General features: G+C 49.6%; 1 protein-coding gene across 1 annotated transcript in view; it reads left to right on the top strand.

Moving 5' to 3' along the window:
* LOC137326802 (nesprin-2-like) overlaps window positions 1-26,100 on the top strand; it is a 130,122-nt gene that overhangs the window by 82,286 nt on the left and 21,736 nt on the right. The window contains exons 16-24 of the mRNA XM_067992196.1: window positions 1,270-1,415; window positions 3,004-3,154; window positions 6,071-6,648; window positions 8,506-8,685; window positions 13,618-13,768; window positions 16,468-16,524; window positions 17,618-17,776; window positions 21,105-21,251; window positions 25,308-25,409. Of these exons, the coding sequence (XP_067848297.1) occupies window positions 1,270-1,415; window positions 3,004-3,154; window positions 6,071-6,648; window positions 8,506-8,685; window positions 13,618-13,768; window positions 16,468-16,524; window positions 17,618-17,776; window positions 21,105-21,251; window positions 25,308-25,409 (1,671 nt within the window). The remainder of the gene's footprint in view (window positions 1-1,269; window positions 1,416-3,003; window positions 3,155-6,070; window positions 6,649-8,505; window positions 8,686-13,617; window positions 13,769-16,467; window positions 16,525-17,617; window positions 17,777-21,104; window positions 21,252-25,307; window positions 25,410-26,100) is intronic.

Below are 26,100 nucleotides of genomic sequence, written 5' to 3'. Positions count from 1 at the left end.
TGTACAACTTCAACAAGACATCCCAACTCCTGTATTCAATGTTCTGACCAATGAAACCAAGCATGCCGAATGCCTTCTTCACCACCCTATCCACCTGTGACTCCACTTTCAAGGAGCTATGAATCTGTACTCCTATATCTCTTTGTTCTATAACTCTCCCCAACGCCCTACCATTAACGGAGTAGGTCCTGGCCCGATTCGATCTACCAAAATGCATCACCTCACATTTATCTAAATTAAACTCCATCTGCCATTCATCGGCTCACTGGCCCAATTGATCAAGATCCCGTTGCAATCCTAGATAACCTTCTTCACTGTCCACAATGCCACCAATCTTGGTGTCATCTGCAAACTTACTAACCATGCCTCCTAAATTCTCATCCAAATCATTAATATAAATAACAAATAACAGCGGACCCGGCACCGATCCCTGAGGCACACCGCTGGACACAGGCATCCAGTTTGAAAAACAACCCTCTACAACCACCCTCTGTCTTCTGTCGTCAAGCCAATTTTGTATCCAATTGGCTACCTCACCTTGGATCCCGTGAGATTTAACCTTATGTAACAACCTACCATGCGGTACCTTGTCAAATGCTTTGCTGAAGTCCATGTAGACCACGTCTACTGCACAGCCCTCATCTATCTTCTTGGTTACCCCTTCAAAAAACTCAATCAAATTCGTGAGACATGATTTTCCTCTCACAAAACCATGCTGACTGTTCCTAATTAGTCCCTGCCTCTCCAAATGCCTGTAGATCCTGTCCCTCAGAATACCCTCTAACAACTTACCCACTACAGAGGTCTGTAGTTCCCAGGCTTTTCCCTGCCGCCCGTCTCTCCACATAACTGAAGTCCCTCATCCCAGGTACCATTCTAGTAAATCTCCTCTGCACCCTCTCCAAGGCCTTGACATCCTTCCTAAAGTGCGGTGCCCAGAATTGGTCACAACGCTCCAGCTGTGGCCTAACCAGTGTTTTATGAAGGTTTAGCATAACTTCCTTGCTTTTGTACTCTATGCTTGATGCATTAATGAGGGGGAAAGGAATAGAGGGATCTGGGGGGAGAGGGTGGGAAGAGTTAATTGGGAGGAGGTTCTTATGGAGGACAGACCAGTTGGGCCGAATGGCCTGGTTCCGTGCTATAGGCTCTATGTAATGTAATTCTATCTTTTCGTCACTGAGCCTCGATGCATTGAGTCACTCCGTCCCTTCACATCCTGCACTCACTCCTGAAATAAGACATATCTTTTCTAACACTCATCCTTAGGCTGCCCAGACCGAGGTGACCTCTCACCTCTCCCAGTTTGACGCGGTGGCGATGGAACTGCAGAGATTGCCTGAAGACACGAGAACGTCGGACATCAACAGGCTGAGAGGGGAATCGACACAGCTGCAGCAAGCCCTCCACTGCAGGTACTCCTTCCGTCCGGCCCGCCAATCTGGTCTGCGATTGTGAAGAGGCGTTTTAGAAATTCAGGCTCTCTGGCCGGTGTTTTGCCCGCCGGGAACACCTGTCGGGAATTGGGAGCTGCAGGTCAGAGGACCGCACAGGATTTTCCGTCCGGCCTCCGTGCCTGAATTCCTGGTGAAATGACCCTTAAAATGGGATCAGAAATCCAGACCAGCGCTCTGTGTCCGACAGTCAGCTCTGTCCCCTCCTGCTGGGGAGAAACAGAAGGGGTGCACACTTAAATAAGGTAAAAAAAAGGATAAATCCCAAAGTCTGTTCGAATTTCCTGTCAGGACATTGGTCTTTTGGGTTCAATTCCTCTTAGTTCAAAGCTTCTTGCTTTCTGTCTGTCTCATTCTCGATATTTCCCTGTTATTAGCTCCTCTCTCTGTCTTTCTCTCTTTCTCAGCCTATTCTGGATCCTCGCTCTTTCTCAGCCTATTCTGGATCCTCGCTCTTTCTCAGCCTATTCTGGATCCTTGCTCTTTCTCAGCCTATTCTGGATCCTCGCTCTTTCTCAGCCTATTCTGGATCCTCGCTCTTTCTCAGCCTATTCTGGATCCTTGCTCTTTCTCAGCCTATTCTGGATCCTTGCTCTTTCTCAGCCTATTCTGGATCCTCGCTCTTTCTCAGCCTATTCTGGATCCTCACTCTTTCTCAGCCTATTCTGGATCCTCGCTCTTTCTCAGCCTATTCTGGATCCTCGCTCTTTCTCAGCCTATTCTGGATCCTCGCTCTTTCTCAGCCTATTCTGGATCCTCGCTCTTTCTCAGCCTATTCTGGATCCTCGCTCTTTCTCAGCCTATTCTGGATCCTCGCTCTTTCTCAGCCTATTCTGGATCCTCGCTCTTTCTCAGTCCCTGTTCCTAGCTGCTCTTTCACGTTCTCAGTCTCTCCTTTTTCTCATTCAGTGCCTAACTCCGCTCTGTGTGGCCCTCTCTCTCTTTACAGTAAGCTCAGAGATCCCACCTTCTCAGCAGGGAACCGAGCTCCCAACTCCTGTGCAGTCATTGGGGTAGAAATTAGTCGGGGGGCCTGTTTTCGGGTGCTGTGCCCGCCTGCCTGCCCGAACATAGAGGCCCGAGACTGGCCCGAAATTGGCCCTTATCTAAATATTCCGGTCGAGCTGCTGGCACTTGTCGGCTTCCACATGGACCTCACCCTTTTGGGCCTCACCCGCAGTGGCCTCAGGTAAGTGGCGGGAGTTAGGGGGAGGATAGCAGGTGAAGGGGGCCGACCGGGGCCAGCTGGAGTTCTGTGGGGCCGGGAGGAGCGCTCCTGCTCTACATTAAAGTACAAAAAAAAAACCCCATTTACTTCACTTTTTGGTGGCGGCCACTTGCCAGGCTGCGTCCAGGCCGTAAAAGCTTGGGCAGAGTAGGCCCGGGCGCAGGCCAGTTTCCCTGAGGGGTCTAGATTAGGCGTTAGGCCCCTCATTAGCGGAGGCGAGGGGCCGAGCGCCTGTTTCAGACACCCAACATGGATGCCTGAAAATTGTCCGCGGCCAATATGGTGTTGACACGCGTGTGTGTGTGTGTGTGTGTGTTACAGAGAGGAATCCCTGAGAACCGCCCTCACTGCACTCGAAACAACCGAGGAGCAGATTACTCCGTTGCACAACTCGTTGCTGCAGTTTCAGAGTGAACCAAAGACACTGAGTGGACTGAGCTTAAAGCAGGAGCCGCACCTGCAGATGCTGAAGGTACGACAACAACAACTTGCATTTATATAGCGCCTTTAACGTGGTAAAACGTCCCAAGGCGCTTCGCAGGAGCGATTATTGGACCAAAAATTTGACACCGAGCCACATGAGATATTAGGACAGGTGACCAAAAGATTGGTCAAAGAGGTAGGTTTTAAGGAGCGTCTTAAAGGAGGAGAGAGAGGCGGGGAGAGTTTTAGGGAGGGAATTCCAGAGCTTAGGGCCCAGGCAGCTGAAGGCACGGCCGCCAATGGTGGGAGCGATGGAAATCGAAGATGCGCAAGAGGCCAGAATTGGAGGAGGGCAGAGATCTCGGAGGGTCGTAGGGGCTGGAGGAGGTCACAGAGATAGAGGGAGAGGGGGGGCGAGGGCCATGGAGGGATTTGAAATCAAGGATGAAAGATGAAGTAGCAGCACAGTGTTTTTGTTTGCACTGGTCTCATGCAGGATAGAATGGAAATATTCCTTTGGCACTAGCCTACGTAACGCAAGTCCTTGCACGCCAAGCTGATCCTTGGAGACCTCTCTGAGAGACGTGATTGGACACTGAAACTCCCCCACGTACCGCCAGCCCGAAGTAAACTTGCTCGATCCACCAAGACCCGTGTCCAGTTTTTCTTTGATGTGGAGATGCCGGTGATGGACTGGGGTTGACAATTGTAAACAATTTTACAACACCAAGTTATAGTCCAGCAATTTTATTTTAAATTCACAAGCTTTCGGAGACTTCCTCCTTCCTCAGGTAAAAGTTTTTCTTTGACCGTATTCCTGATCTCTCTCACCGCACCTGGAGCCTTGGGACGCAGACCGCTGGACGGTGCTGCTGTTTTACAGCTGGGGACGGAGAGTTTTCTGTCTGTATTTTCAGTGCCAGAGGCCCCCACTTCATGGTCTGAAAGGGGCTTTTCCTGGCTGCACTTTCAGTTGGCCCCGTTTGCCTTGTGGGTCTGTGCAATCCACAAAATTTTTTTTGAACTGTTCAGGCCACTGCCCACATCTGCCGTTCTGTGGGCTGGTACCCCCGGGACGAGGAATCTCATGGCCTGGGAGTCCCCCACCCCCCCTCCCCCCACAGTGACCACGTCCCCCACCCCGCTCTCCTTTTAGCCACTGCCCTCGATTGGGGCAAGCAGAGGCTCCACCCCACCCCCCCCAACCAGTCTCCATGGAAACCGCGGTGGGCTGGCCGGGACCCAGGGTACCCGGTCATCTCCCCTCCCCCCCACAGCCAGAGACTGAGACACCTCCTTATCCAATCACTTCATGCATGTTAAAACTGGGTAGCCATGTGGTGAAGGAAAGAATACCAGAGCCTGGTCTTTAGTTGCTTCCAAGCCTTTATTCACAGAGATTCCTCTCGCACACCCCACGCCCTAGCTAAACTCTCCTATAAAAAGTATCCGAGAGAGTTCCCAATCGATAACCACCTCCTGAACACAATTAACAACGCACACAGATAGAAACAATCCTGATTTGACAGCAACCTCAGGGAAGATGTCACATCCTTTTCCCCTTTTCCCTTTCTAAGCACTTTAGCAACATGGAGCAGGAGGAGGCCACTCGGCCCCTCGAGCCTGCTCCGCCATTCAATAAGATCATGGCTGATCTTCAACCTCAACTGGACTTTCCCGCCCGATCCTTATATCCCTTGATTCCCTTAGTGTCCAAAAATAAATCGATCTCAGTCTTGAATATACTCAACGACTGAGCATCCACAGCCCTCTGGGGTAGAAAATTCCAAAGATTCACAACCTGCTGAGTGAAGAAATTCCTCCTCATCTCAGTCCTAAACGTCCGACCCCTTATCCTGAGACTATGTCCCCTAGTTCTAGACTCTCCAGCCAGGGGAAACAACCTCTCAGCCTCTACCCTGTCAAGCCCTTTTAGAATCTTATATGTTTCAATGAGATCACCTCTCATTCTTCTAAACTCCAGAGAGTATAGGCCCATTCTACTCAACCTCGCCTCATAGGACAACCCTCTCATCCCAGGAATTAATCTAGTGAGCCTTTGTTGCACCCCCGCTAAGGCAAGTATATCCTTCCTTTAGATAAGGAGACCAAAACTGTACACAGTACTCCCGGTGAGGTCTCACCAAAGCCCTGTACAATTGTAGTAAGACTTCCTTACTCTTGTGCTCCAACCCCCTTGCAATAAAGGCCAACATGCCATTTGTCTTCCTAATTGCTTGCGTGTTAACTTTCTGTGTTTCTTGTACGAGGACACCCAAATCCGGCTGAACACCAACATTTAATAGTTTCCCACCATTTAAAAAATATTCTGTTTTTCTATTAATACCATTGGTTAACAAAAATCTATCAATCTCAGATTTAAAATTAGCAATTGAGCATCAACTGGCATTTGTGGAAGAGAGTTCCAAACTTCTACCACCCTTTGCGTGTAAAAGTGTTTCCTAACTTCACTCCTGAAAGTCCTGGCTCTAATTTTTAGGTTATGTCCCCCAGTCCTAGACTCCCCAACCAGCGGAAATAGTTTCTCTCCATCTACCCCATCAGTTCCCCTTAATATCGTGAAAACTCCTTTTAGTGAACAATCTCCCCGCGACGATACGTTGAAATGTCAGCAGCGAATTACTTTGGATGCGCGCTGACCGTAGTTATGTGGGGAAATGCAGCAGCCATTTTGCACACAGCAAGACCCCACACTCAGCAATGAGATGGTTGACCAGTTAGTCCCTATTTGGTTGAGGGGGGAATGTTGTCCCAGGGCACCGGGAGACCTCCTCGCTCTTCCTCAGACGGGTTCCGCGGAATCTTTAACATCCACCTCCAGGCTTGGACCCAAGGCCTTCTTACTCAGAGCTGAGAGTGCTACGTAGGAACAGGAGGAGGCCATTCAGCCCCTCGAGCCTGTTATGATATGCAATTGTTATAATTCTTTTCAATTGTTCTTCAGAATCTCCAAACTCAGACTAAGTCCCAGATAGAAACCTGTGAAGGCCTTCAGAGCGGGGAGAACGAGGCCACCATCAGATTGGACCTGGGGGACCGTGACGCAGTGCGTGCCGTCGCTCTTGGTCACGCACGGCGGTGTCGGGAGATTGGATCGCGGGCGCGGGATGCTGAGGAGGCGCTTGGAGCCCTCGATGGGTTCCTGAGGTTACTGCGGGCCGTGGACCCCGAGGGGGAGGGGACAGTGCGGGCTCTTAAAGGGAGGTCAGAGGAGGAGGCGGAGGCGAGGTCCCTCCAGGACAGGGCCCTCGAGTTGGACGAAACATTGAACGCGGCTAAGATTCGCCTCGAGAGCGGGAGTTCGGGAGAAAGGACTTGGTGCCGGGATCTTGCTGTGTCGCTGTGTCGCAGAGCGGAGGGTGCTGGGCTGGGTCGCAGAGGGCAGGAGCACACGGCGCAGGAAGACTTACGCAAAGCGTTCTGCGCAAGACAAAGCGATCTTATCAAAGACCTGCAGGAGATTGAAAAGTGCGCTGGAGGAGCTCGGTTAAATGAAGCAACGCTCCCTGCAGTGCAGCACAGGTTTGTACCGTTCGTAACACTCCACAAATCACAAATCATGAAAAGTAACGGGTTAATAAGGCCATTAAAAGGCAAATCAAGCACTGGGATTCATCTCTAGAGGGATAGAAAGCAGAAAAATTATGTTAAACTTGTATAGAACCTTGGTTATACAATCATATAATGATACAACTTAGAAGGAGGCCATTTGGCCCATCGTTCCTGTGCTGGCTCTTTGAAAGAGCTCTCCAATTAGTCTCACTCCCCTGCTCTTACCCCTTGGCCTGAAAATTTTTCCCCTTCAAGTATTTATCCAATTCCCTTTTGAAAGTTATTATTGAATCTCCGCCCTTTCAGGCAGCGCATTCCAGATCATCACAACTCGCTGCGTAAAAGAATTTCTCCTCATCTCCCCTCTGGTTCTTTTGCCGATTATCTTAAATCTGTGTCCTCTGGTTACTGACCCTCCTGCCAGTGGAAATGGTTTCTCCTTATTTACTCTATTAAAACCGTCCACGATTTTGATCACCTCTATTAAATCTCACCTTTGGGGTAATTCGATTCAGTTAAATTCATCTCACAAAGGGTTAAACCCACAACACACAGCTCCTGTGGATGGGGATTAGAACACAGACAGAACAGTGTGAGCAGAAATGATGCCTCCTGCGTTCCACATCAGCTTGAGACAATTGGAGGCTTGTGAAGAATGTTCCAGTAAACATTCACACTTGCAATGTCCGAATGGCCAATGTGGGTGGCCCAATGAGGTTTCTGATCCAAGATGCTGGGTTAAATTGCCAGCTTGATTGGCCAAATCCTCAGGCACGGAGAGCTGGCAGAGGGTTAGAGATCAAGTTTTTGGCTTCCTGTTCCAGCTAAGAAAAAAGCAGGTAGACAGTCGAAAAGAACTGTGGAGTGGAAATTATTACGGAGCTGAGGTCCCGAATCTTTCTAAGGTCAGTTCAGCGAATACAGAATTCTAAAAGTGAAACCTCAGGGACTAAGTTATTTTCAGTGCGATTAGGAGCAATAGAGATTAGGAACACAGGAATTGCTGGTCGATAAAAGACCAAGGTCCGTCTAGTTCACCTTCTCCCACCCTGGTAGTCGTTGATACAACGATAATGGAGTTATTGACTAATCATAGCAATCAATCTCCATCAGTGAGTCTCCAACAGACCCAGACACGAGGTGAGGAAAACCCCCAGTGGTGGAGAGCTCTGGGAACCATAGGTCCAAAGTCACCTGTTCCTCCCGAGCCTGTTACACTCACCACACGTCAGGTCTCAAATTACTCAGATACTGGATCCCAAAATGTTACATTGGAATGAATCAACACTCTCTGCTCCCACTGTCTCCCCGGGGGAGCCTGTTCCAGAGATTGACCACTCACTCACTGAAATAATGTCTCCCCGGATTAGTTTTGAATTTGCCGCCCTCCAAGTGCGGGCCGTGTCCTCTGGTTCTACTGTTCTGGACAGGGTGAGACAGCTCGTCATGGTCAACATTATTCAGTCCCTTTAGTTACTACAAACAGCACTTTGCCAGTGAGAACATGCCTAATTCTGTATCTAACCCGTGCTGTACCTGCCCTGGGAGTGTTTGATGGGACAGTGTAGGGGGAGCTTTACTCTGTATCTAACCCTGTACCTGCCCTGGGAGTGTTTGATGGGACAGTGTAGAGGGAGCTTTACTCTGTATCTAACCCGTGCTGTACCTGCCCTGGGAGTGTTTGATGGGACAGTGTAGAGGGAGCTTTACTCTGTATCTAACCCGTGCTGTACCTGCCCTGGGAGTGTTTGATGGGACAGTGCCTTCTTGGTTCGGTTTTTATTTGTATGAAGTTCCTTGCTGTAATTGTGACTCTCTGATGCCCAGGCTGAGATATCTGAATGATCTGGACACTGAACTTCAGTCAAAAACAACAGAACTCGATGGACTGAGGGAGCTGATGGAGCATCTGTTCACGGTGAGTCCTGCGCTCGGAGGAGAAGCACGAGAGGGGCTTCACGCAACGGAGAAAGTATGGGAAGAGACAAAGAGGAACATCCATGATTGGTGAGTGGGGCATTTCCAACTATCTCCCTTTGTGAACGCTCAGACTAGAGAGGCTTAGAGTACGGAAGCAAGCAAGTTATGCTAAACCTTTATAAATCACTGGTTAGGCCTCAGCTGGAGTATTGTGTCCAATTCTGGGCACCGCACTTTAGGAAGGATGTCAAGGCCTTAGAGAGGGTGCAGAAGAGATTTACCAGAATGGTGCCAGGGATGAGGGACTTCAGTTATGTGGAGAGACTGGAGAAGCTTTGAGTAGAGTTAAGAGAGAAATCAGGAGGGCAAAAAGGGGATATGAGATTGCTTTGGCAGATCAGGCAAAGGTGAATCCAAAGAGCTTCTACAAATACATAAAGGGCAAAAGGGTAACTAGGGAGAGAGTAGGGCCTCTTAAGGATCAACAAGGTCATCTATGTGCGGAACCACAAGAGATGGGTGAGATCCTGAATGAATATTTCACATCGGTATTTACGGTTGAGAAAGGCATGGATGTTAGGGAACTTGGGGAAATAAATAGTGATGTCTTGAGGAGTGTACATATTACAGAGAGGGAGGTGCTGGAAGTCTTAACGCGCATCAAGGTAGATAAATCTCCGGGACCTGATGAAATGTATCCCAGGACGTTATGGGAGGTTAGGGAGGAAATTGCGGGTCCCCTAGCAGAGATATTTGAATCATCCACCGCTACAGGTGAGGTGCCTGAAGATTGGAGGGTAGCAAATGTTGTGCCTTTGTTTAAGAAGGGCGGCAGGGAAAAGCCTGGGAACTACAGACCAGTGAGCCTGACATCTGTAGTGGGTAAGTTGTTAGAGGGTATTCTGAGGGACAGGATCTACAGGCATTTGGAGAGGCAGGGACTAATTAGGAACAGTCAGCATGGTTTTGTGAGAGGAAAATCATGTCTCACGAATTTGATTGAGTTTTTTGAAGGGGTAACCAAGAAGATAGATGAGGGCTGTGCAGTAGACGTGGTCTACATGGACTTCAGCAAAGCATTTGACAAGGTACCGCATGGTAGGTTGTTACATAAGGTTAAATCTCATGGGATCCAAGGTGAGGTAGCCAATTGGATACAAAATTGGCTTGACGACAGAAGACAGAGGGTGGTTGTCGAGGGTTGTTTTTCAAACTGGATGCCTGTGTCCAGCGGTGTGCCTCAGGGATCGGTGCTGGGTCCGCTGTTATTTGTTATTTATATTAATGATTTGGATGAGAATTTAGGAGGCATGGTTAGTAAGTTTGCAGATGACACCAAGATTGGTGGCATTGTGGACAGTGAAGAAGGTTATCTAGGATTGCAACGGGATCTTGATAAATTGGGCCAGTGGGCCGATGAATGGCAGATGGAGTTTAATTTAGATAAATGTGAGGTGATGCATTTTGGTAGATCGAATCGGGCCAGGACCTACTCCGTTAATGGTAGGGCGTTGGGGAGAGTTATAGAACAAAGAGATCTAGGAGTACAGATTCATAGCTCCTTGAAAGTGGAGTCACAGGTGGATAGGGTGGTGAAGAAGGCATTCAGCATGCTTGGTTTCATTGGTCAGAACATTGAATGCAGGAGTTGGGATGTCTTGTTGAAGTTGTACAGGGCATTGGTGAGGCCACACTTGGAGTACTGTGTACAGTTCTGGTCACCCTATTATAGAAAGGATATTATTAAACTAGAAAGAGTGCAGAAAAGATTTACTAGGATGCTACCGGGACTTGATGGTTTGACTTACAGGGAGAGGTTAGACAGACTGGGACTTTATTCCCTGGAGAGTAGGAGGTTAAGGGGTGATCTTATAGAAGTCTATAAAATAATGAGGGGCATAGATAAGGTCGATAGTCAAAATCTTTTCCCAAAGGTAGGGGAGTCTATAACGAGGGGGCACAGATTTAAGGTGAGAGGGGAGAGATACAAAAGGATCCAGAGGGGCAATTTTTTCACTCAAAGGGTGGTGAGTGTCTGGAACGAGCTGCCAGAGGCAGTAGTAGAGGCGGGTACAATTTTGTCTTTTAAAAAGCATTTGGACAGTTACATGGGGAAGATGGGTATCGAGGGATATGGGCCAAGTGCAGGCAATTGGGACTAGCTTAGTGGTATAAACTGGGCGACATGGACATGTTGGGCCGAAGGGCCTGTTTCCATGTTGTAACTTCTATGATTCTATGATAAGCTGGAATTGTTCTCCTTAGAGCAGAGAAGGTTAAGGGGAGATTTGATCGAGGTGTTCAAAATCATGAAGGGTTTTGATCGAGTAAATAAAGAGACACTCTTTCCACTAGCAGAAGGGTCAGTAACCAGAGGGCACAGATTTAAAATAATTGGCAAAAGAACCAGAGGAGAATTTTTTTTTACGCAGCGAGTTGTTATGATCTGGAACGCGCTGCCTGAAAGGGCGGTGGAAGCAGATTCAATAGTAACTTTCAAAAGGCAATTGGATAAATACTTGAAGGGGAAAATATTTAGAGGGCTACGGGGGAAGAGCAGGGGAGTGGGACTAATTGGATAGCTCTCTCAAAGAGCCGGCACAGGGCTTTTTTGTGCTGGTTCTGGAGACCTGGGTTGGGTTGTTCCATCCTGGTCTTTGTTTGACTTCCAAGAGAGTTCAAACTGGATTTCTCAGACAGGGAGCCAACGGGCCAAACGCTGGGAGCTGCTGAGTACTTCTGAGGTTTGCACTCGAGTGGGTCAATGGGTGAGTGGCACTCTCCAGTCTGGTACTGAGCCACACAGGAAAGGAAGATCCAAGGATTGGGCCAAGTTAGTTGATCTGAGCTAAGGAGCGGGGGGGGGGGCTGGAATACATCATTCCCTGGAATTGGGAATGCAGGTAGTTAAAGTCATTAAAAAGGTCAACAGCATTCTGGGTTTGATGAATGGGGCATTGAGTACAAGAGTAAAGAATTAACGATGAATTTGTACAAAACACTGGTCAGACCACAGTTCGACCACTGTGTGCAGTTTTGGACACCCCATTATAGAAAGGACATTAAAGCTACAGAGAGCGAACAGCGTAGATTCACCAAGAGGATGCCAGGGATGAGGAACTATATTTATGAGGAGAGACTCGAGATACTGGGACTGATTTCCACTGGAGCAGCGAAGGCTAAGAGGAGATTTAATGGAGATTTTTAAAATTATGAAGGTTTTTAGGAGCATAAGTGCATAGGAACAGGAGTAGGCCATCCAGTCCCTCAAACCTGTTCCGCCATTCAATCAGATCAAGGATGATCTGTACCTCAACTCCACTTACCCGCCTTTGATCGATATCCCTGATATCCTTACCCAACAAAAATCTATCAATCTCAGTCTTTTGAGGGAGAGAGTTCCAGATTTCCACTACCCTTTGTGTAAAAAAAAGTGCTTCCTGATTTCACTCCTAGACGGCCTGGCCCTAATTTTAAGATCATGCCCCCTCGTTCCAGATTTATCGGAGCAAACAGCTTCTCTATTGAATTCTTTTATTATTTTTAAAGACCTTAATTAGATCAGCCCACATCCATCACATCTCAAGAGAATAACAAGCCAAGTTGATGCAAAAGAGAGAGAGCAGGGCAGTGGGATTAGTTTGGGATTGATACAGGGCTATGGGGAGAGGGTGGGGCAGTGGGATTAGTTTGGGATTGATACAGGGCTATGGGGAGAGAGCGGGGCAGTGGGATTAGTTTGGGGATTGATACAGGGCTACGGGGAGAGAGCGGGACAGTGGGATTAGTTTGGGATTGATACAGGGCTATGGGGAGAGAGCGGGGCAGTGGGATTAGTTTGGGATTGATACAGGGCTATGGGGAGAGAGTGGGGCAGTGGGATTAGTTTGGGATTGATACAGGGCTATGGGGAGAGGGTGGGACAGTGGGATTAGTTTGGGATTGATACAGGGCTATGGGGAGAGAGTGGGGCAGTGGGATTAGTTTGGGATTGATACAGGGCTATGGGGAGAGGGTGGGACAGTGGGATTAGTTTGGGATTGATACAGGGCTATGGGGAGAGGGTGGGGCAGTGGGATTAGTTTGGGATTGATACAGGGCTATGGGGAGAGAGTGGGGCAGTGGGATTAGTTTGGGATTGATACAGGGCTATGGGGAGAGAGTGGGGCAGTGGGATTAGTTTGGGATTGATACAGGGCTATGGGGCTGAGAGTGGGGCAGTGGGATTAGTTTGGGATTGATACAGGGCTATGGGGAGAGAGCAGGACAGTGGGATTAGTTTGGGATTGATACAGGGCTATGGAGAGAGAGTGGGGCAGTGGGATTAGTTTGGGATTGATACAGGGCTATGGGGAGAGAGTGGGGCAGTGGGATTAGTTTGGGATTGATACAGGGCTATGGGGAGAGAGCAGGACAGTGGGATTAGTTTGGGATTGATACAGGGCTATGGAGAGAGAGTGGGGCAGTGGGATTAGTTTGGGATTGATACAGGGCTATGGGGAGAGGGTGGGACAGTGGGATTAGTTTGGGATTGATACAGGGCTATGGGGAGAGAGTGGGGCAGTGGGATTAGTTTGGGATTGATACAGGGCTATGGGGAGAGGCTGGGGCAGTGGGATTAGTTTGGGATTGATACAGGGCTATGGGGAGAGAGCGGGACAGTGGGATTAGTTTGGGATTGATACAGGGCTATGTGGAGAGAGTGGGGCAGTGGGATTAGTTTGGGATTGATACAGGGCTATGGGGAGAGAGTGGGGCAGTGGGATTAGTTTGGGATTGATACAGGGCTATGGGGCTGAGAGTGGGGCAGTGGGATTAGTTTGCACCTACTTCTTAAATGATTGTAGTTTTTCCCTCCGCTACCCTACCCAAAGCCCATTCCTCTATTATACCTTTCCATACATCTATGATAATCTATCACACATCTTTCATATCCATTCCCCAATGATAACCTTCCATTTCTGTATTGTAGCTCTTCGTTCCTCTGTGAGAACCTTCTGTGCTTTGTTATATCCTCAGGCAGGACCAGTGCTGTGTGTTAGTGGCCTTCCTCAGGGAGTTTCAAAACTTCAAAAAGGATCTTACAACCTCGATACAGAAAGGAGAGGATGCCATTCCAGGACACTCACCTTACATGGGGAAAGAAAAGCTACAGAGCCTAATGAATAAGGTAAATATCTGTAAAATCATTGAGATTTGACAAGGTGGGTGAAGTAATGTTCGAGAGGGATGGGCTTCGATGGGAGAGTTAATGTACTGGAGGGATGGGCTTCGATGGGAGAGTTAATGTACTGGAGGGATGGGCTTCGATGGGAGAGTTAATGTACTGGAGGGATGGGCTTCGATGGGAGAGTTAATGTACTGGAGGGATGGGCTTCGATGGGAGAGTTGATGTACTGGAGGGATGGGCTTCGATGCGAGAGTTGATGTACTGGAGGGATGGGCTTCGATGGGAGAGTTGATGTACTGGAGGGATGGGCTTCGATGGGAGAGTTAATGTACTGGAGGGATGGGCTTCGATGGGAGAGTTGATGTACTGGAGGGATGGGCTTCGATGGGAGAGTTAATGTACTGGAGGGATGGGCTTCGATGGGAGAGTTAATGTACTGGAGGGATGGGCTTCGATGGGAGATTTAATGTACTGGAGGGATGGGCTTCGATGGGAGAGTTAATGAACTGGAGGGATGGGCTTCGATGGGAGAGTTGATGAACTGGAGGGATGGGCTTCGATGGGAGAGTTGATGAACTGGAGGGATGGGCTTCGATGGGAGAGTTGATGAACTGGAGGGATGGGCTTCGATGGGAGAGTTAATGTACTAGAGGGATGGGCTTCGATGGGAGAGTTGATGAACTGGAGGGATGGGCTTCAATGGGAGAGTTAATGTACTAGAGGGATGGGCTTCGATGGGAGATTTAATGTACAAGAGGGATGGGCTTCGATGGGAGGTTTAATGTACTGGAGGGATGGGCTTCGATGGGAGAGTTGATGTACTGGAGGGATGGGCTTCGATGGGAGGTTTAATGTACAAGAGGGATGGGCTTCGATGGGAGAGTTGATGTACTGGAGGGATGGGCTTCGATGGGAGAGTTGATGTACTGGAGGGATGGGCTTCGATGGGAGAGTTGATGTACTGGAGGGATGGGCTTCGATGGGAGAGTTAATGTACTGGAGGGATGGGCTTCGATGGGAGAGTTGATGTACTGGAGGGATGGGCTTCGATGGGAGAGTTAATGTACTGGAGGGATGGGCTTCGATGGGAGAGTTAATGTACTGGAGGGATGGGCTTCGATGGGAGATTTAATGTACTGGAGGGATGGGCTTCGATGGGAGAGTTAATGTACAAGAGGGATGGGCTTCGATGGGAGAGTTAATGTACTAGAGGGATGAGCTTCGATGGGAGAGTTAATGTACTGGAGGGATGGGCTTCGATGGGAGAGTTGTTCTACATAGGAAATTAACATAAGAAATAGGTGCAGGAGTAGGCCATACGGCCCCTCGAGCCTGCTCTGCCATTCAATAAGATCATTGCTGATCTTCTACCTCAACTCCACTTTCCTGCCCGATCCCCATATCCCTTGATTCCCTTAGAGTCCAAAAATCTGTCGATCTCAGTCTTGAATATACTCAATGACTGAGCATCACAGCCCTCTGGAGTAGAGAATTCCAAAGATTCACAACCCTCTGAGTGAAGAAATTCCTCCTCATAGAATAGAATCATAGAAGTTTACAACATGGAAACAGGCCCTTCGGCCCAACATGTCCATGTCGCCCAGTTTATACCACTAAGCTAGTCCCAATTGCCTGCACTTGGCCCATATCCCTCTATACCCATCTTACCCATGTAACTGTCCAAATGCTTTTTAAAAGACAAAATTGTACCCGCCTCTACTACTGCCTCTGGCAGCTCGTTCCAGACACTCACCACCCTTTGAGTGAAAAAATTGCCCCTCTGGACCCTTTTGTATCTCTCCCCTCTCACCTTAAATCTATGCCCCCTCGTTATAGACTCCCCTACCTTTGGGAAAAGATTTTGACTATCGACCTTATCTATGCCCCTCATTATTTTATAGACTTCTATAAGATCACCCCTTAACCTCCTACTCTCCAGGGAAAAAAGTCTCAGCCTATCCAACCTCTCCCTATAAGTCGAACCATCAAGTCCCGGTAGCATCCTAGTAAATCTTTTCTGCACTCTTTCTAGTTTAATAATATCCTTTCTATAATAGGGTGACCAGAACTGTACACAGTATTCCAAGTGTGGCCTTACTAATGTCTTGTACAACTTCAACAAGACATCCCAACTCCTGTGTTCAATGTTCTGACCAATGAAACCAAGCATGCTGAATGCCTTCTTCACCACCCTATCCACCTGTGACTCCACTTTCAAGGAGCTATGAACCTGTACTCCTAGATCTCTTTGTTCTATAACTCTCCCCAACGCCCTACCATTAACGGAGTAGGTCCTGGCCCGATTTGATCGACCAAAATGCATCACCTCACATTTATCTAAATTAAACTCCATCTGCCATTCATCGGCCCACTGGCCCAATTTATCAAGATCCCGTTGCAATCCTAGATAACCTTCTTCACTGTCCACAATGCCACCAATCTTGGTGTCATCTGCAAACTTACTAACCATGCCTCCTAAATTCTCATCCAAATCATTAATATAAATAACAGTCCTAAATGGCCGACCTCTTATCCTGAGATTAAGACCCCTTGTTCTAGACTCTCCAGCCACGGGAAACAATCTCTCAGCCTCTACCCTGTCAAGCCCCCTCAGAATCTTGTATGTTTCAATGAGATCACCTCTCATTCTTCTAAACTCCAGAGAGTATAGGCTCATTCTACTCAATCTCTCCTCATAGGACAACCCTCTCATCCCAGGAATGAATCTTGTGAACCTTCGCTGCACCGCCTCTAAGGCAAGTATATCCGTCCTTACGCAGTACTCCAGGTGAGGTCTCACCAAAACTCTGTACAATTGTCGTATGACTTCCTCACACTTGTACTGCAACCTCCATGCAATAAAGGCCAACATGCCATTTGCCTTCCAGTCTGTACCAGCATGCTAACTTTTTGTGTTACTTGTACGGGGACACCCAAATCTCACCATTTGGTTTCTCACCATTTAAAATATTCTGTTTTTCTATTCTTTCTACTAAAGTGAATAACTTCACATTTCCCCACATTATACTCCATCTGCCACCTTCTTGCCCACTCACTTAACCTGTCTATATCCCTTTGCAGACTCTTTGTGTCTTCCTCACAGCTTACTTTCCCACCGAGCTTTGTATCGTCAGCAAACTTGGATACATTACACTCGGTCCCTTCATCTAAGTCATTAATATAGATTGTAAATAGCTGAGGCCCAAGCACTGATCCTTGCAGCACCCCACTAGTTACAGCCTGCCAACCTGAAAATGACCCATTTATCCCTACTCTCTGTTTTCTGTCCATTAACCAATCCTCTATCCATGCTAATATATTACCCCCAACCCCATGTACCCTTATCTTGTGTAACAACCTTTTATGTGGCACCTTATCGAATGCCTTTTGGAAATCTATATATACTACATCCACTGGTTCCCCTTTATCTACCCTGTTTGCTACATCCTCAAAAAACTCTAATAAATTTTTCAAACACTATTTCCCTTCATAAAACCATGTTGACTCTGCCTAATCACATTATGATTTTCTAAGTGCCCTGTTACCACTTCCTTAATAATGGATTCCAGCATTTTCCCGACTACTGATGTCAGACTAACTGGCCTGTCGTTCCCTGTTTTCTCTCTCCCTCCTTTCTTGAATAGCGGGGTCACATTTACTACCTTCCAATCCGCTGGGACCGCTCTAGAGCGGATGATTGCCAAATGGTCTTTTTTGACTTTCCTTATATTTTTGTGTTTCCTGCCAGCTGCAGCTTCCCTCCCTGTACAACCCTTCCATTGTAAGAATTTGTGTCAACACCTGTTGTAACTCAGAGCTGAGTGTGGACTTCTTTATATTTTACCACAGGTCGATGAAGTGAAACTAGAGTTGAGCAACCAGCAGGAGAAAGTGGATGAAATGAGAAACATCTGTCGACACCTGCAGTCGGAGCTGAGGAAAATCACGGATTGTGGAACCTTGCCTTTTCAGGGTGAAGCAGATGAACTGGTGGATCAGTGGTTGGATGTGAGTCGCTGCAGATGGAAGCTTGGTTTCTGCCCAGTGCATTCAGATCTGTGCCGAAATCTTTCAGGGAATTTCAACGATTGGTCTCCATAACTGCCCAGCTTATTTCCTGGCCCCATCCACCTTTTCCCTGCGCTGGGGACGTGGGCGACGCTGGCCAGGTTGGCATTTATTGGCCATCCCGAGTTACCTGGAGGGCAATAGGAGTCCAGCACATAATGCAGGACTGGAGTCACATATAGGCCCAGACCGGGTAAGGACGGCAGGTTTCCTTCACTGAAGGACACTGGAGAACCAATTGGGTTCTTATGACAATCCAACAGCTTTTTCATGGTGATTTTATCGGGTGCAGAGATTAGGGCGCCCTTTAAGTCCACTTCGCCTGTAGGCTACTCTTAGCTTTGACTCCTGAGCGGGAATGCGGCCTAGTGAGCGGCGGGGCCTGTCTGGGAGCGGGAACGCGGCCTAGCGAGCGGCGGGGCCTGTCTGGGAGCGGGAACGCGGCCTAGCGAGCGGCGGGGCCTGTCTGGGAGCAGTAGCGAGGAAGTGAGGCTGATTTTAACAGCTGGGAAGTCGGTGGGAAGCGGCTGTTAAAATCAGGCGGCAGGAGGGGTCCCTGGGAGGAGGGGTGAAGGCCCTGGGGAGGCCCAAGGATGCTAAACAAAAATGTAAGAATGTACATTTAATTGTACTTCTTTCAATTTACTGTCCTGTATTCGCTGCTCACAGTGAGGTCTCCTCCACATTGGGGAGACCAAACGCAGAGAGGGTGATCACTTTGCTGGACACCTCCGCTCAGTCCACGAGTGTGACCCTGAGCTGCCGGTCGCTTGCCATTTTAATTCCCCGTCCCATTCCCACTCTGTCCTCGGCCTCTCACACTGTTCCAATGAAGCTCAATGGAAGCTCGAGGAACAGCACCTCATCTTTCAATGAGGCCCTTTACAACCTTCCGGACTCAACATTGATTTCAATAACTTCAGATCACAACCACTGCTCCCATTTTCTCAGACTGTAGGTGCTGGTAACGGTTCTGGTGTTGCCATTTACAGCTCCTCTAGACCCATCTTTTGTTTCTTTACCTGTCCCATTACCACCCTCCTTGCCTTGCACCATCATCCCTTTTGTCATTTAATCACTCCTGTCCTCCGCCCTATCACAGACCTTCCCTTTTGTTCTTTCGTCCCCCCCACTCCGTCTTACGGCCCCTCGAGCCTGCTCCGCCATTCAATAAGATCATGGCTGATCTTCTACCTCAACTCCACTTTCCCGCCCGATCCCCATATCCCTTGATTCCCTTAATGTCCAAAAATCTATTGATCTCAGTCTTGAATATATTCAACGACTCAGCATCCACTGCCCTCTGGGGTAGAGAATTCCAAAGATTCACAACCCTCTGAGTGAAAAAACTTTTTCTCATCTCGGTCCTAAACGGCCGACCCCTTATCCTGTGACTCTGCCCCCTTGTTCTAGACTCTCCAGTCAAGGGAAACAGCCTCTCAGCGTCTACCCTCTCAAGCCCGCTCAGAATCTTACACGTTTCAATGAGATCACCTCTCATTCGTCTAAACTCCAGGAAAAAAGGCCAATTCTACTCAATCAAATCTACAACACCTTCCTGTTCTGACGACGGGCCATCGACCTGAAACATTAACTCTGTTTCTCTCTCCACAGATGCTGCCCTGACCTGCTGAGTGTTTCCAGCATTTTCTGTTTTTATTTCAGATTTCCAGCGTTGGCAGTGTTTTGGTTGATCTGAGATCCTACCTCGCTGGGCCTCTTCGGGCCCTGGCTCCTGTGCCCGGCGGGTTTGACCTCAGGTTAAAATAGCAGATTGGGCCCCGACTACATCATCGAAGCCTGATCTCCATATTTAAAGAGGACCCTCCCGCTTGGGGAGAGCGTGCTTGCCACCTGTAATTTAAAATTGCAGTCGGTCAAATCAGGGCGGGAGCGGAGTGGGTAAATCTCCTGCACTCCGTTTTACCTGTCCCCACCCCGGGACTGGTTCCCACCAGGCAGGGGGGGGGATTAAAATCAACTGTGGGAAATCAACTAGTAATACATTACTTAGAATTACATAGAATTTACAGCACAGAAACAGGCCATTCGGCCCAACCCGGTCTATGCCGGTGTTTATGCTCCACACGAGCCTCCTCCCTCCCTACTTCATCTCACCCGATCAGCATATCCTTCTATTCCTTTCTCCCTCATGTGTTTATTTACCTTCCCTTTAAATGCATCTACGCTATTCTTTTTTTTTATTCGTTCATGGGATGTGGGCGTCGCTGGCGAGGCCGGAATTTATTGCCCATCCCTAATTGCCCTTGAGAAGGTGGTGGTGAGCCGCCTTCTTGAACCGCTGCAGTCCGTGTGGTGACGGTTCTCCCACAGTGCTGTTAGGAAGGGAGTTCCAGGATTTTGACCCAGCGACGATGAAGGAACGGCGATATATTTCCAAGTCGGGATGGTGTGTGACTTGGAGGGGAACGTGCAGGTGGTGTTGTTCCCATGTGCCTGCTGCTCTTGTCCTTCTAGGTGGTAAAGGTCGCGGGTTTGGGAGGTGCTGCCAAAGAAGCCTTGGCGAGTTGCTGCCGTGCATCCTGTGGATGGTGCACACTGCAGCCACGGTGCGCCGGTGGTGAAGGGAGTGAATGTTTAGGGTGGTGGATGGGGTGCCAATCAAGCGGGCTGCTTTGTCCTGGATGGTGTCGAGCTTCTTGAGTGTTGTTGGAGCTGCACTCATCCAAGCAAGTGGAGAGTATTCCATCACACTCCTGACTCAACTCCTTGTGGTAGCGAGTTCCACATTTTAACCACTCTGGGTGAAGAAGTTTCTCCTGAATTCCCTATTGGATTTATTAGTGACTATCTTATATTTATGGCCCCCTAGTTCTGGTCTCCCCACAAATGGAAACATTTTCTCCACATCTACCCGATCAAACCCGATCATTATCTTAAAGACCTATTAAATTGCCTATAGCATGGACTTCCTGAAAGTGTCACACTTACTTCCTGTAACTCGTTTCCTGTCACACTTTGTTGGTAACACCCTTATTGTTAAAAATGGCCTGTCCTCTGACTCACTGCCAGTATTACAAACACTGGTCGGGGGGGGGGGGCGCGGGAATCTATTAATTGCGGCAAAAATTGTGCCAAATTCGCAGCTCCAGCTGTGAGCTTCGCCTATCGGGAGCGCACGTCGGGAAACCAAAGCCTGGGATCGAGGCCGCACCTTTCTCGGTGGGCGAGGCCAACCCAGAGTCGGCTCCTTGTAAGCACGGGGCCTGGTTCGCACACTCCATCCTAAGCCTGTGTCGTTTGGCAGGTGACGGAGAAGTTGGACAGTTACAGCTCCAGCCTGAAGCAAGCTCTGAGCCTGTGGGAGGATCTGACCCAGACGGGAGAACGGGGGAAACGGACGACGGACACCCCGGGGGAGAGCCTGAGCGGACCGGAGCCTGCACTGCTGGAGGTGAGAACCTAAACCTTGGACTGCAGAACAGGCAAGGCTTGTGTTAAATGGGCCCCTCCTGACTGAGGGCCAAATGGAGCAAGGCCTCTGCTCCCCAGTGACGAGCCTCCCTCGGTGGCAGCCAATTTGCACACAGCAAGATCCCACGAGCACCAAGAGGTAAATGACCAGATAATCTGTTTTTCGGTGTGATGGGTTGAGGGATAAATATTGACCCAGGACATCGGGGAGAACCCCCCTGCTCTTCTTTGAAACAGTGGCCGTGGGATCTTTAACGGCCACCTGAGAGGGGCAGACGGGGCCTCGGTTTAACGTCTCGTCCCAAAGACGGCACCTTCAACAGTGCAGCACTCCCTCGGCACTGCAGTGGGAATATCAGCCTGGACTGTGGGGCTCAAGTCCCTTGTAACCCACGGCCTCCTGACTTAGCAGCGAGAGTGCTGCCCACTGAGCCATGGCCGACGACCTACAGGTGAAGTGAGATCGGCCCCCTCCCCATTCCCGTTCTGATCCAACCCCACTCCACAAATCCAGGAGCCGGGTTGGACCAGAAACCTCCCTAAACCGCTGATTGAAGCAGTCAGTCTCCTCCCACCATTGTGCCGGGGATCGAATACTCTTACTCCCAGAGCAAGCGGTGAGTCGGTGCCTTCGAGGGGTTAAAGCCGTCCGCTGGGAGCTGGGATCCGCTCGGATGCCAATTGCCCGGAGGCAGAGTGAATCAAGGCCAAGCAGAGTGCAGCGAAGCATTACACTTGTCTGGGTGAACTTCACCAAACTGTTTCAGGAACCGGCAGAGCAGCGGAGCACAGGGATCAGACCGGAGCGGAACGGGGTTGTGGGAAGGTAGGACCAGGAGCACAGAGAATCTTGCCCCCATTTACTGAATTAATGTAAAACAGACCAGCGGAGAAGGACGCTTTATATTCTGTTTCTGTGAGGCCCCCGGGGATCTGTTAATAGGTCAGAGAGAGGGAGAGAGGGAGGGAGAGCGGGCAGCGATCTTAGACTTCCCAAACCAGTCTTGCAGGTTTCGTCGGAGAGAGAGGGAGAGAGGGAGAGAGAGAGAGAGAGAGGGAGAGAGAGAGAGAGGGAGAGAGAGAGAGGGAGAGCGGGCAGCGATCTTAGACTTCCCAAACCAGTCTTGCAGGTTTCGTCAGGGAGAGAGAGGGAGAGAGGGAGAGAGAGATAGAGGGAGAGAGGGAGAGAGAGAGGGAGAGCAGGCAGCGATCTTAGACTTCCCAAACCAGTCTTGCAGGTTTCGTCAGGGAGAGAGAGAGAGAGAGAGAGAGAGGGAGGGAGAGAGAGAGAGAGGGAGAGAGAGGGAGAGAGAGAGAGGGAGAGAGAGGGAGAGAGAGGGAGAGAGAGAGAGAGAGAGAGAGGGAGAGAGAGGGAGAGGGAGAGAGGGAGGGAGAGAGAGAGAGAGCTCCATGAGACTCTTTGACTGATTGTTCCATTATTCTGCCGGGGCACAGCTCTACCCGGCCGGGTTTGTATAACCTGTGTGTTGGGTGGTGAATGTTCGCTGTCCACACTCTCTTCTCTCAGTCGAACTCTGAGCCAAGTGAGAACGGCGCACAAATTAATGACGGTGCCGGCCGTGGCTCAGTCGGTCGCACTTCTCGCCTCTGAGTCAGAAGGTCATGGGTTCGCAGTCCCACTCCAGAGATTTGTATCCCATAACCCAGGCTGACACTCCCAGGGCAGTACTGAGGGAGGGCTGCACTGTCGGAGCGTGCTGTCATTTGGATGAGACATTAAACCGAGGCCCCGTCTGCCCCCTCAGGAGGATGTAAAAGATCCCACGGCTACTATTTCGAAGAAGAGCAGGGGAGTTCCCCCTGGTGTCCTGGGGCCAATATTTATCCCTCAACCAACATCACTAAAAAACAAATGATCTGATCATTATCATATTGCTGTTTGTGGGATCTTGCTGTGCACAAATTAGCTGCCGCGTTTCCTACATTACAACAGTGACTACACTTCAAAAAGTGCTTCATTGGCTGTAAAGCCCTTTGGGACGTCCTGAGGTTGTGAAAGGCACAATTAGTAATTTAAAAATAAACTGAAGTGATTCAAATCAGCATGGGATAAAAAGATCAGCAGCCAGAATAGTGAAAGGAACATCGGGTTCCGACATTTCCAGGGCAGGTACAGGGTTAGATACAGAGTAAATCTCCCTCCACACTGTCCCATCAAACACTCTCAGGGCAGGTACAGCACGGGTTAGATACAGAGTAAATCTCCCTCCACACTGTCCCATCAAACACTCTCAGGGCAGGTACAGCACGGGTTAGATACAGAGTAAATCTCCCTCTACACTGTCCCATCAAACACTCCCAGGGCAGGTACAGGGTTAGATACAGAGTAAAGCTCCCTCTACACTGTCCCATCAAACACTCCCAGGGCAGGTACAGCACGGGTTAGATACAGAGTAAAGCTCCCTCTACACTGTCCCATCAAACACTCCCAGGGCAGGTACAGGGTTAGATACAGAGTAAAGCTCCCTCTACACTGTCCCATCAAACACTCCCAGGGCAGGTACAGCACGGGTTAGATACAGAGTAAAGCTCCCTCCACACTGTCCCATCAAACACTCCCAGGGCAGGTACAGCACGGGTTAGATACAGAGTAAATCTCCCTCTACACTGTCCCATCAAACACTCCCAGGGCAGGTACAGGGTTAGATACAGAGTAAAGCTCCCTCTACACTGTCCCATCAAACACTCCCAGGGCAGGTACAGGGTTAGATACAGAGTAAAGCTCCCTCTACACTGTCCCATCAAACACTCCCAGGGCAGGTACAGGGTTAGATACAGAGTAAAGCTCCCTCTACACTGTCCCATCAAACACTCCCAGGGCAGGTACAGGGTTAGATACAGAGTAAAGCTCCCTCTACACTGTCCCATCAAACACTCCCAGGGCAGGTACAGCACGGGTTAGATACAGAGTAAAGCTCCCTCTACACTGTCCCATCAAACACTCCCAGGGCAGGTACAGGGTTAGATACAGAGTAAAGCTCCCTCTACACTGTCCCATCAAACACTCCCAGGGCAGGTACAGGGTTAGATACAGAGTAAAGCTCCCTCTACACTGTCCCATCAAACACTCCCAGGGCAGGTACAGCACGGGTTAGATACAGAGTAAAGCTCCCTCCACACTGTCCCATCAAACACTCCCAGGGCAGGTACAGCACGGGTTAGATACAGAGTAAATCTCCCTCTACACTGTCCCATCAAACACTCCCAGGGCAGGTACAGCACGGGTTAGATACAGAGTAAAGCTCCCTCCACACTGTCCCATCAAACACTCCCAGAGCAGGTACAGCACGGGTTAGATACAGAGTAAATCTCCCTCTACACTGTCCCATCAAACACTCCCAGGGCAGGTACAGCACGGGTTAGATACAGAGTAAAGCTCCCTCTACACTGTTCCATCAAACACTCCCAGGGCAGGTACAGCACGGGTTAGATACAGAGTAAAGCTCCCTCTACACTGTCCCATCAAACACTCCCAGGGCAGGTACAGCACGGGTTAGATACAGAGTAAAGCTCCCTCCACACTGTCCCATCAAACACTCCCAGAGCAGGTACAGCACGGGTTAGATACAGAGTAAATCTCCCTCTACACTGTCCCATCAAACACTCCCAGGGCAGGTACAGCACGGGTTAGATACAGAGTAAAGCTCCCTCTACACTGTTCCATCAAACACTCCCAGGGCAGGTACAGCACGGGTTAGATACAGAGTAAAGCTCCCTCTACACTGTCCCATCAAACACTCCCAGGGCAGGTACAGCACGGGTTAGATACAGAGTAAATCTCCCTGTTTTTATTTCACACTTTTCCAAACTGATTTCCCGTCAGACCGACCGCTCGAGCTGACAGTGAGCAGATTTCCCCGGTCAGTCTCGGCCTGTGTGGAGGGAGATTTACTTTTCTGTGATAAGCTGCTCCTGCTCAATTGCATTGAAATCTATGAATGTTTGTTGTGACTGAGACTCCCGGGAACTTTGGTTCCTTGTTCCCACTGACTCAGTGATGTCACTGTCCCTGCAGGACGAGATTCAGTTCCAGGAGCGGGAGATTCGGAGCTTCCATGAGAAAGCGACGAGAATTCAGGAGCTGCTCGAGTGGGAGGAAGTGCCGCTGGAGTTACAGGTAAGGCCTCGGTCTCCATAGCAACCGATGGAGCTGACAAGCCTCAGGAGATGGCTCTCTCTGCTCCCTCGCTGTGTGTTTGTATGTGCATGGTTTTTATATGTGTGTGTTTTCTTTTTCTGTCTCTTACAAAGTTTCCCTCTGCCAGTACACGCCTCTCTGTTTGTCTTTCTCTGTCTCTCTCCCTTTCCCCGTGTGCCTCTCCCTCCCTCTCTGTGCCCCTCCCTTTCTGTGCTCCTCACTCCCTCCCTCTGTGCCTCTTCCTCCCGCCCTCTCTGTGCCCCTCCCTCCCTCTCTGAGCCCCTCCCTCTCTGAGCCCCTCCCTTTCTGTGCCTCTCCCTCCCTCCCTCCCTCTCTCCGTTCCTCCTGGCCTCTTCCTCCCTCCCTTCCTGTGCCCCTCCCACTCTGTGCCTATCCCTCCTTCTCTGCCGTTCCCTCCCTCCCTCTCTGTGCCCCTCCCTCCCTCTCTGTGCCCCTCCCTCCCTCTCTGTGCCCCTCCCTTTCTGTGCTCCTCACTCCCTCCCTCTGTGCCTCTTCCTCCCGCCCTCTCTGTGCCCCTCCCTCCCTCTCTGTGCCCCTCCCTCTCTGTGCTCCTCACTCCCTCCCTCTGTGCCTCTTCCTCCCGCCCTCTCTGTGCCCCTCCCTCCCTCTCTGAGCCCCTCCCTCTCTGAGCCCCTCCCTTTCTGTGCCC

This window comes from Heptranchias perlo, chromosome 10 (assembly GCF_035084215.1).
Source record: "Heptranchias perlo isolate sHepPer1 chromosome 10, sHepPer1.hap1, whole genome shotgun sequence".
In the NCBI taxonomy this organism is placed as follows: domain Eukaryota; kingdom Metazoa; phylum Chordata; class Chondrichthyes; order Hexanchiformes; family Hexanchidae; genus Heptranchias; species Heptranchias perlo.
Note: the sequence above shows the minus strand (reverse complement) of the source record. Positions and strands in the feature narration are given on the sequence as shown.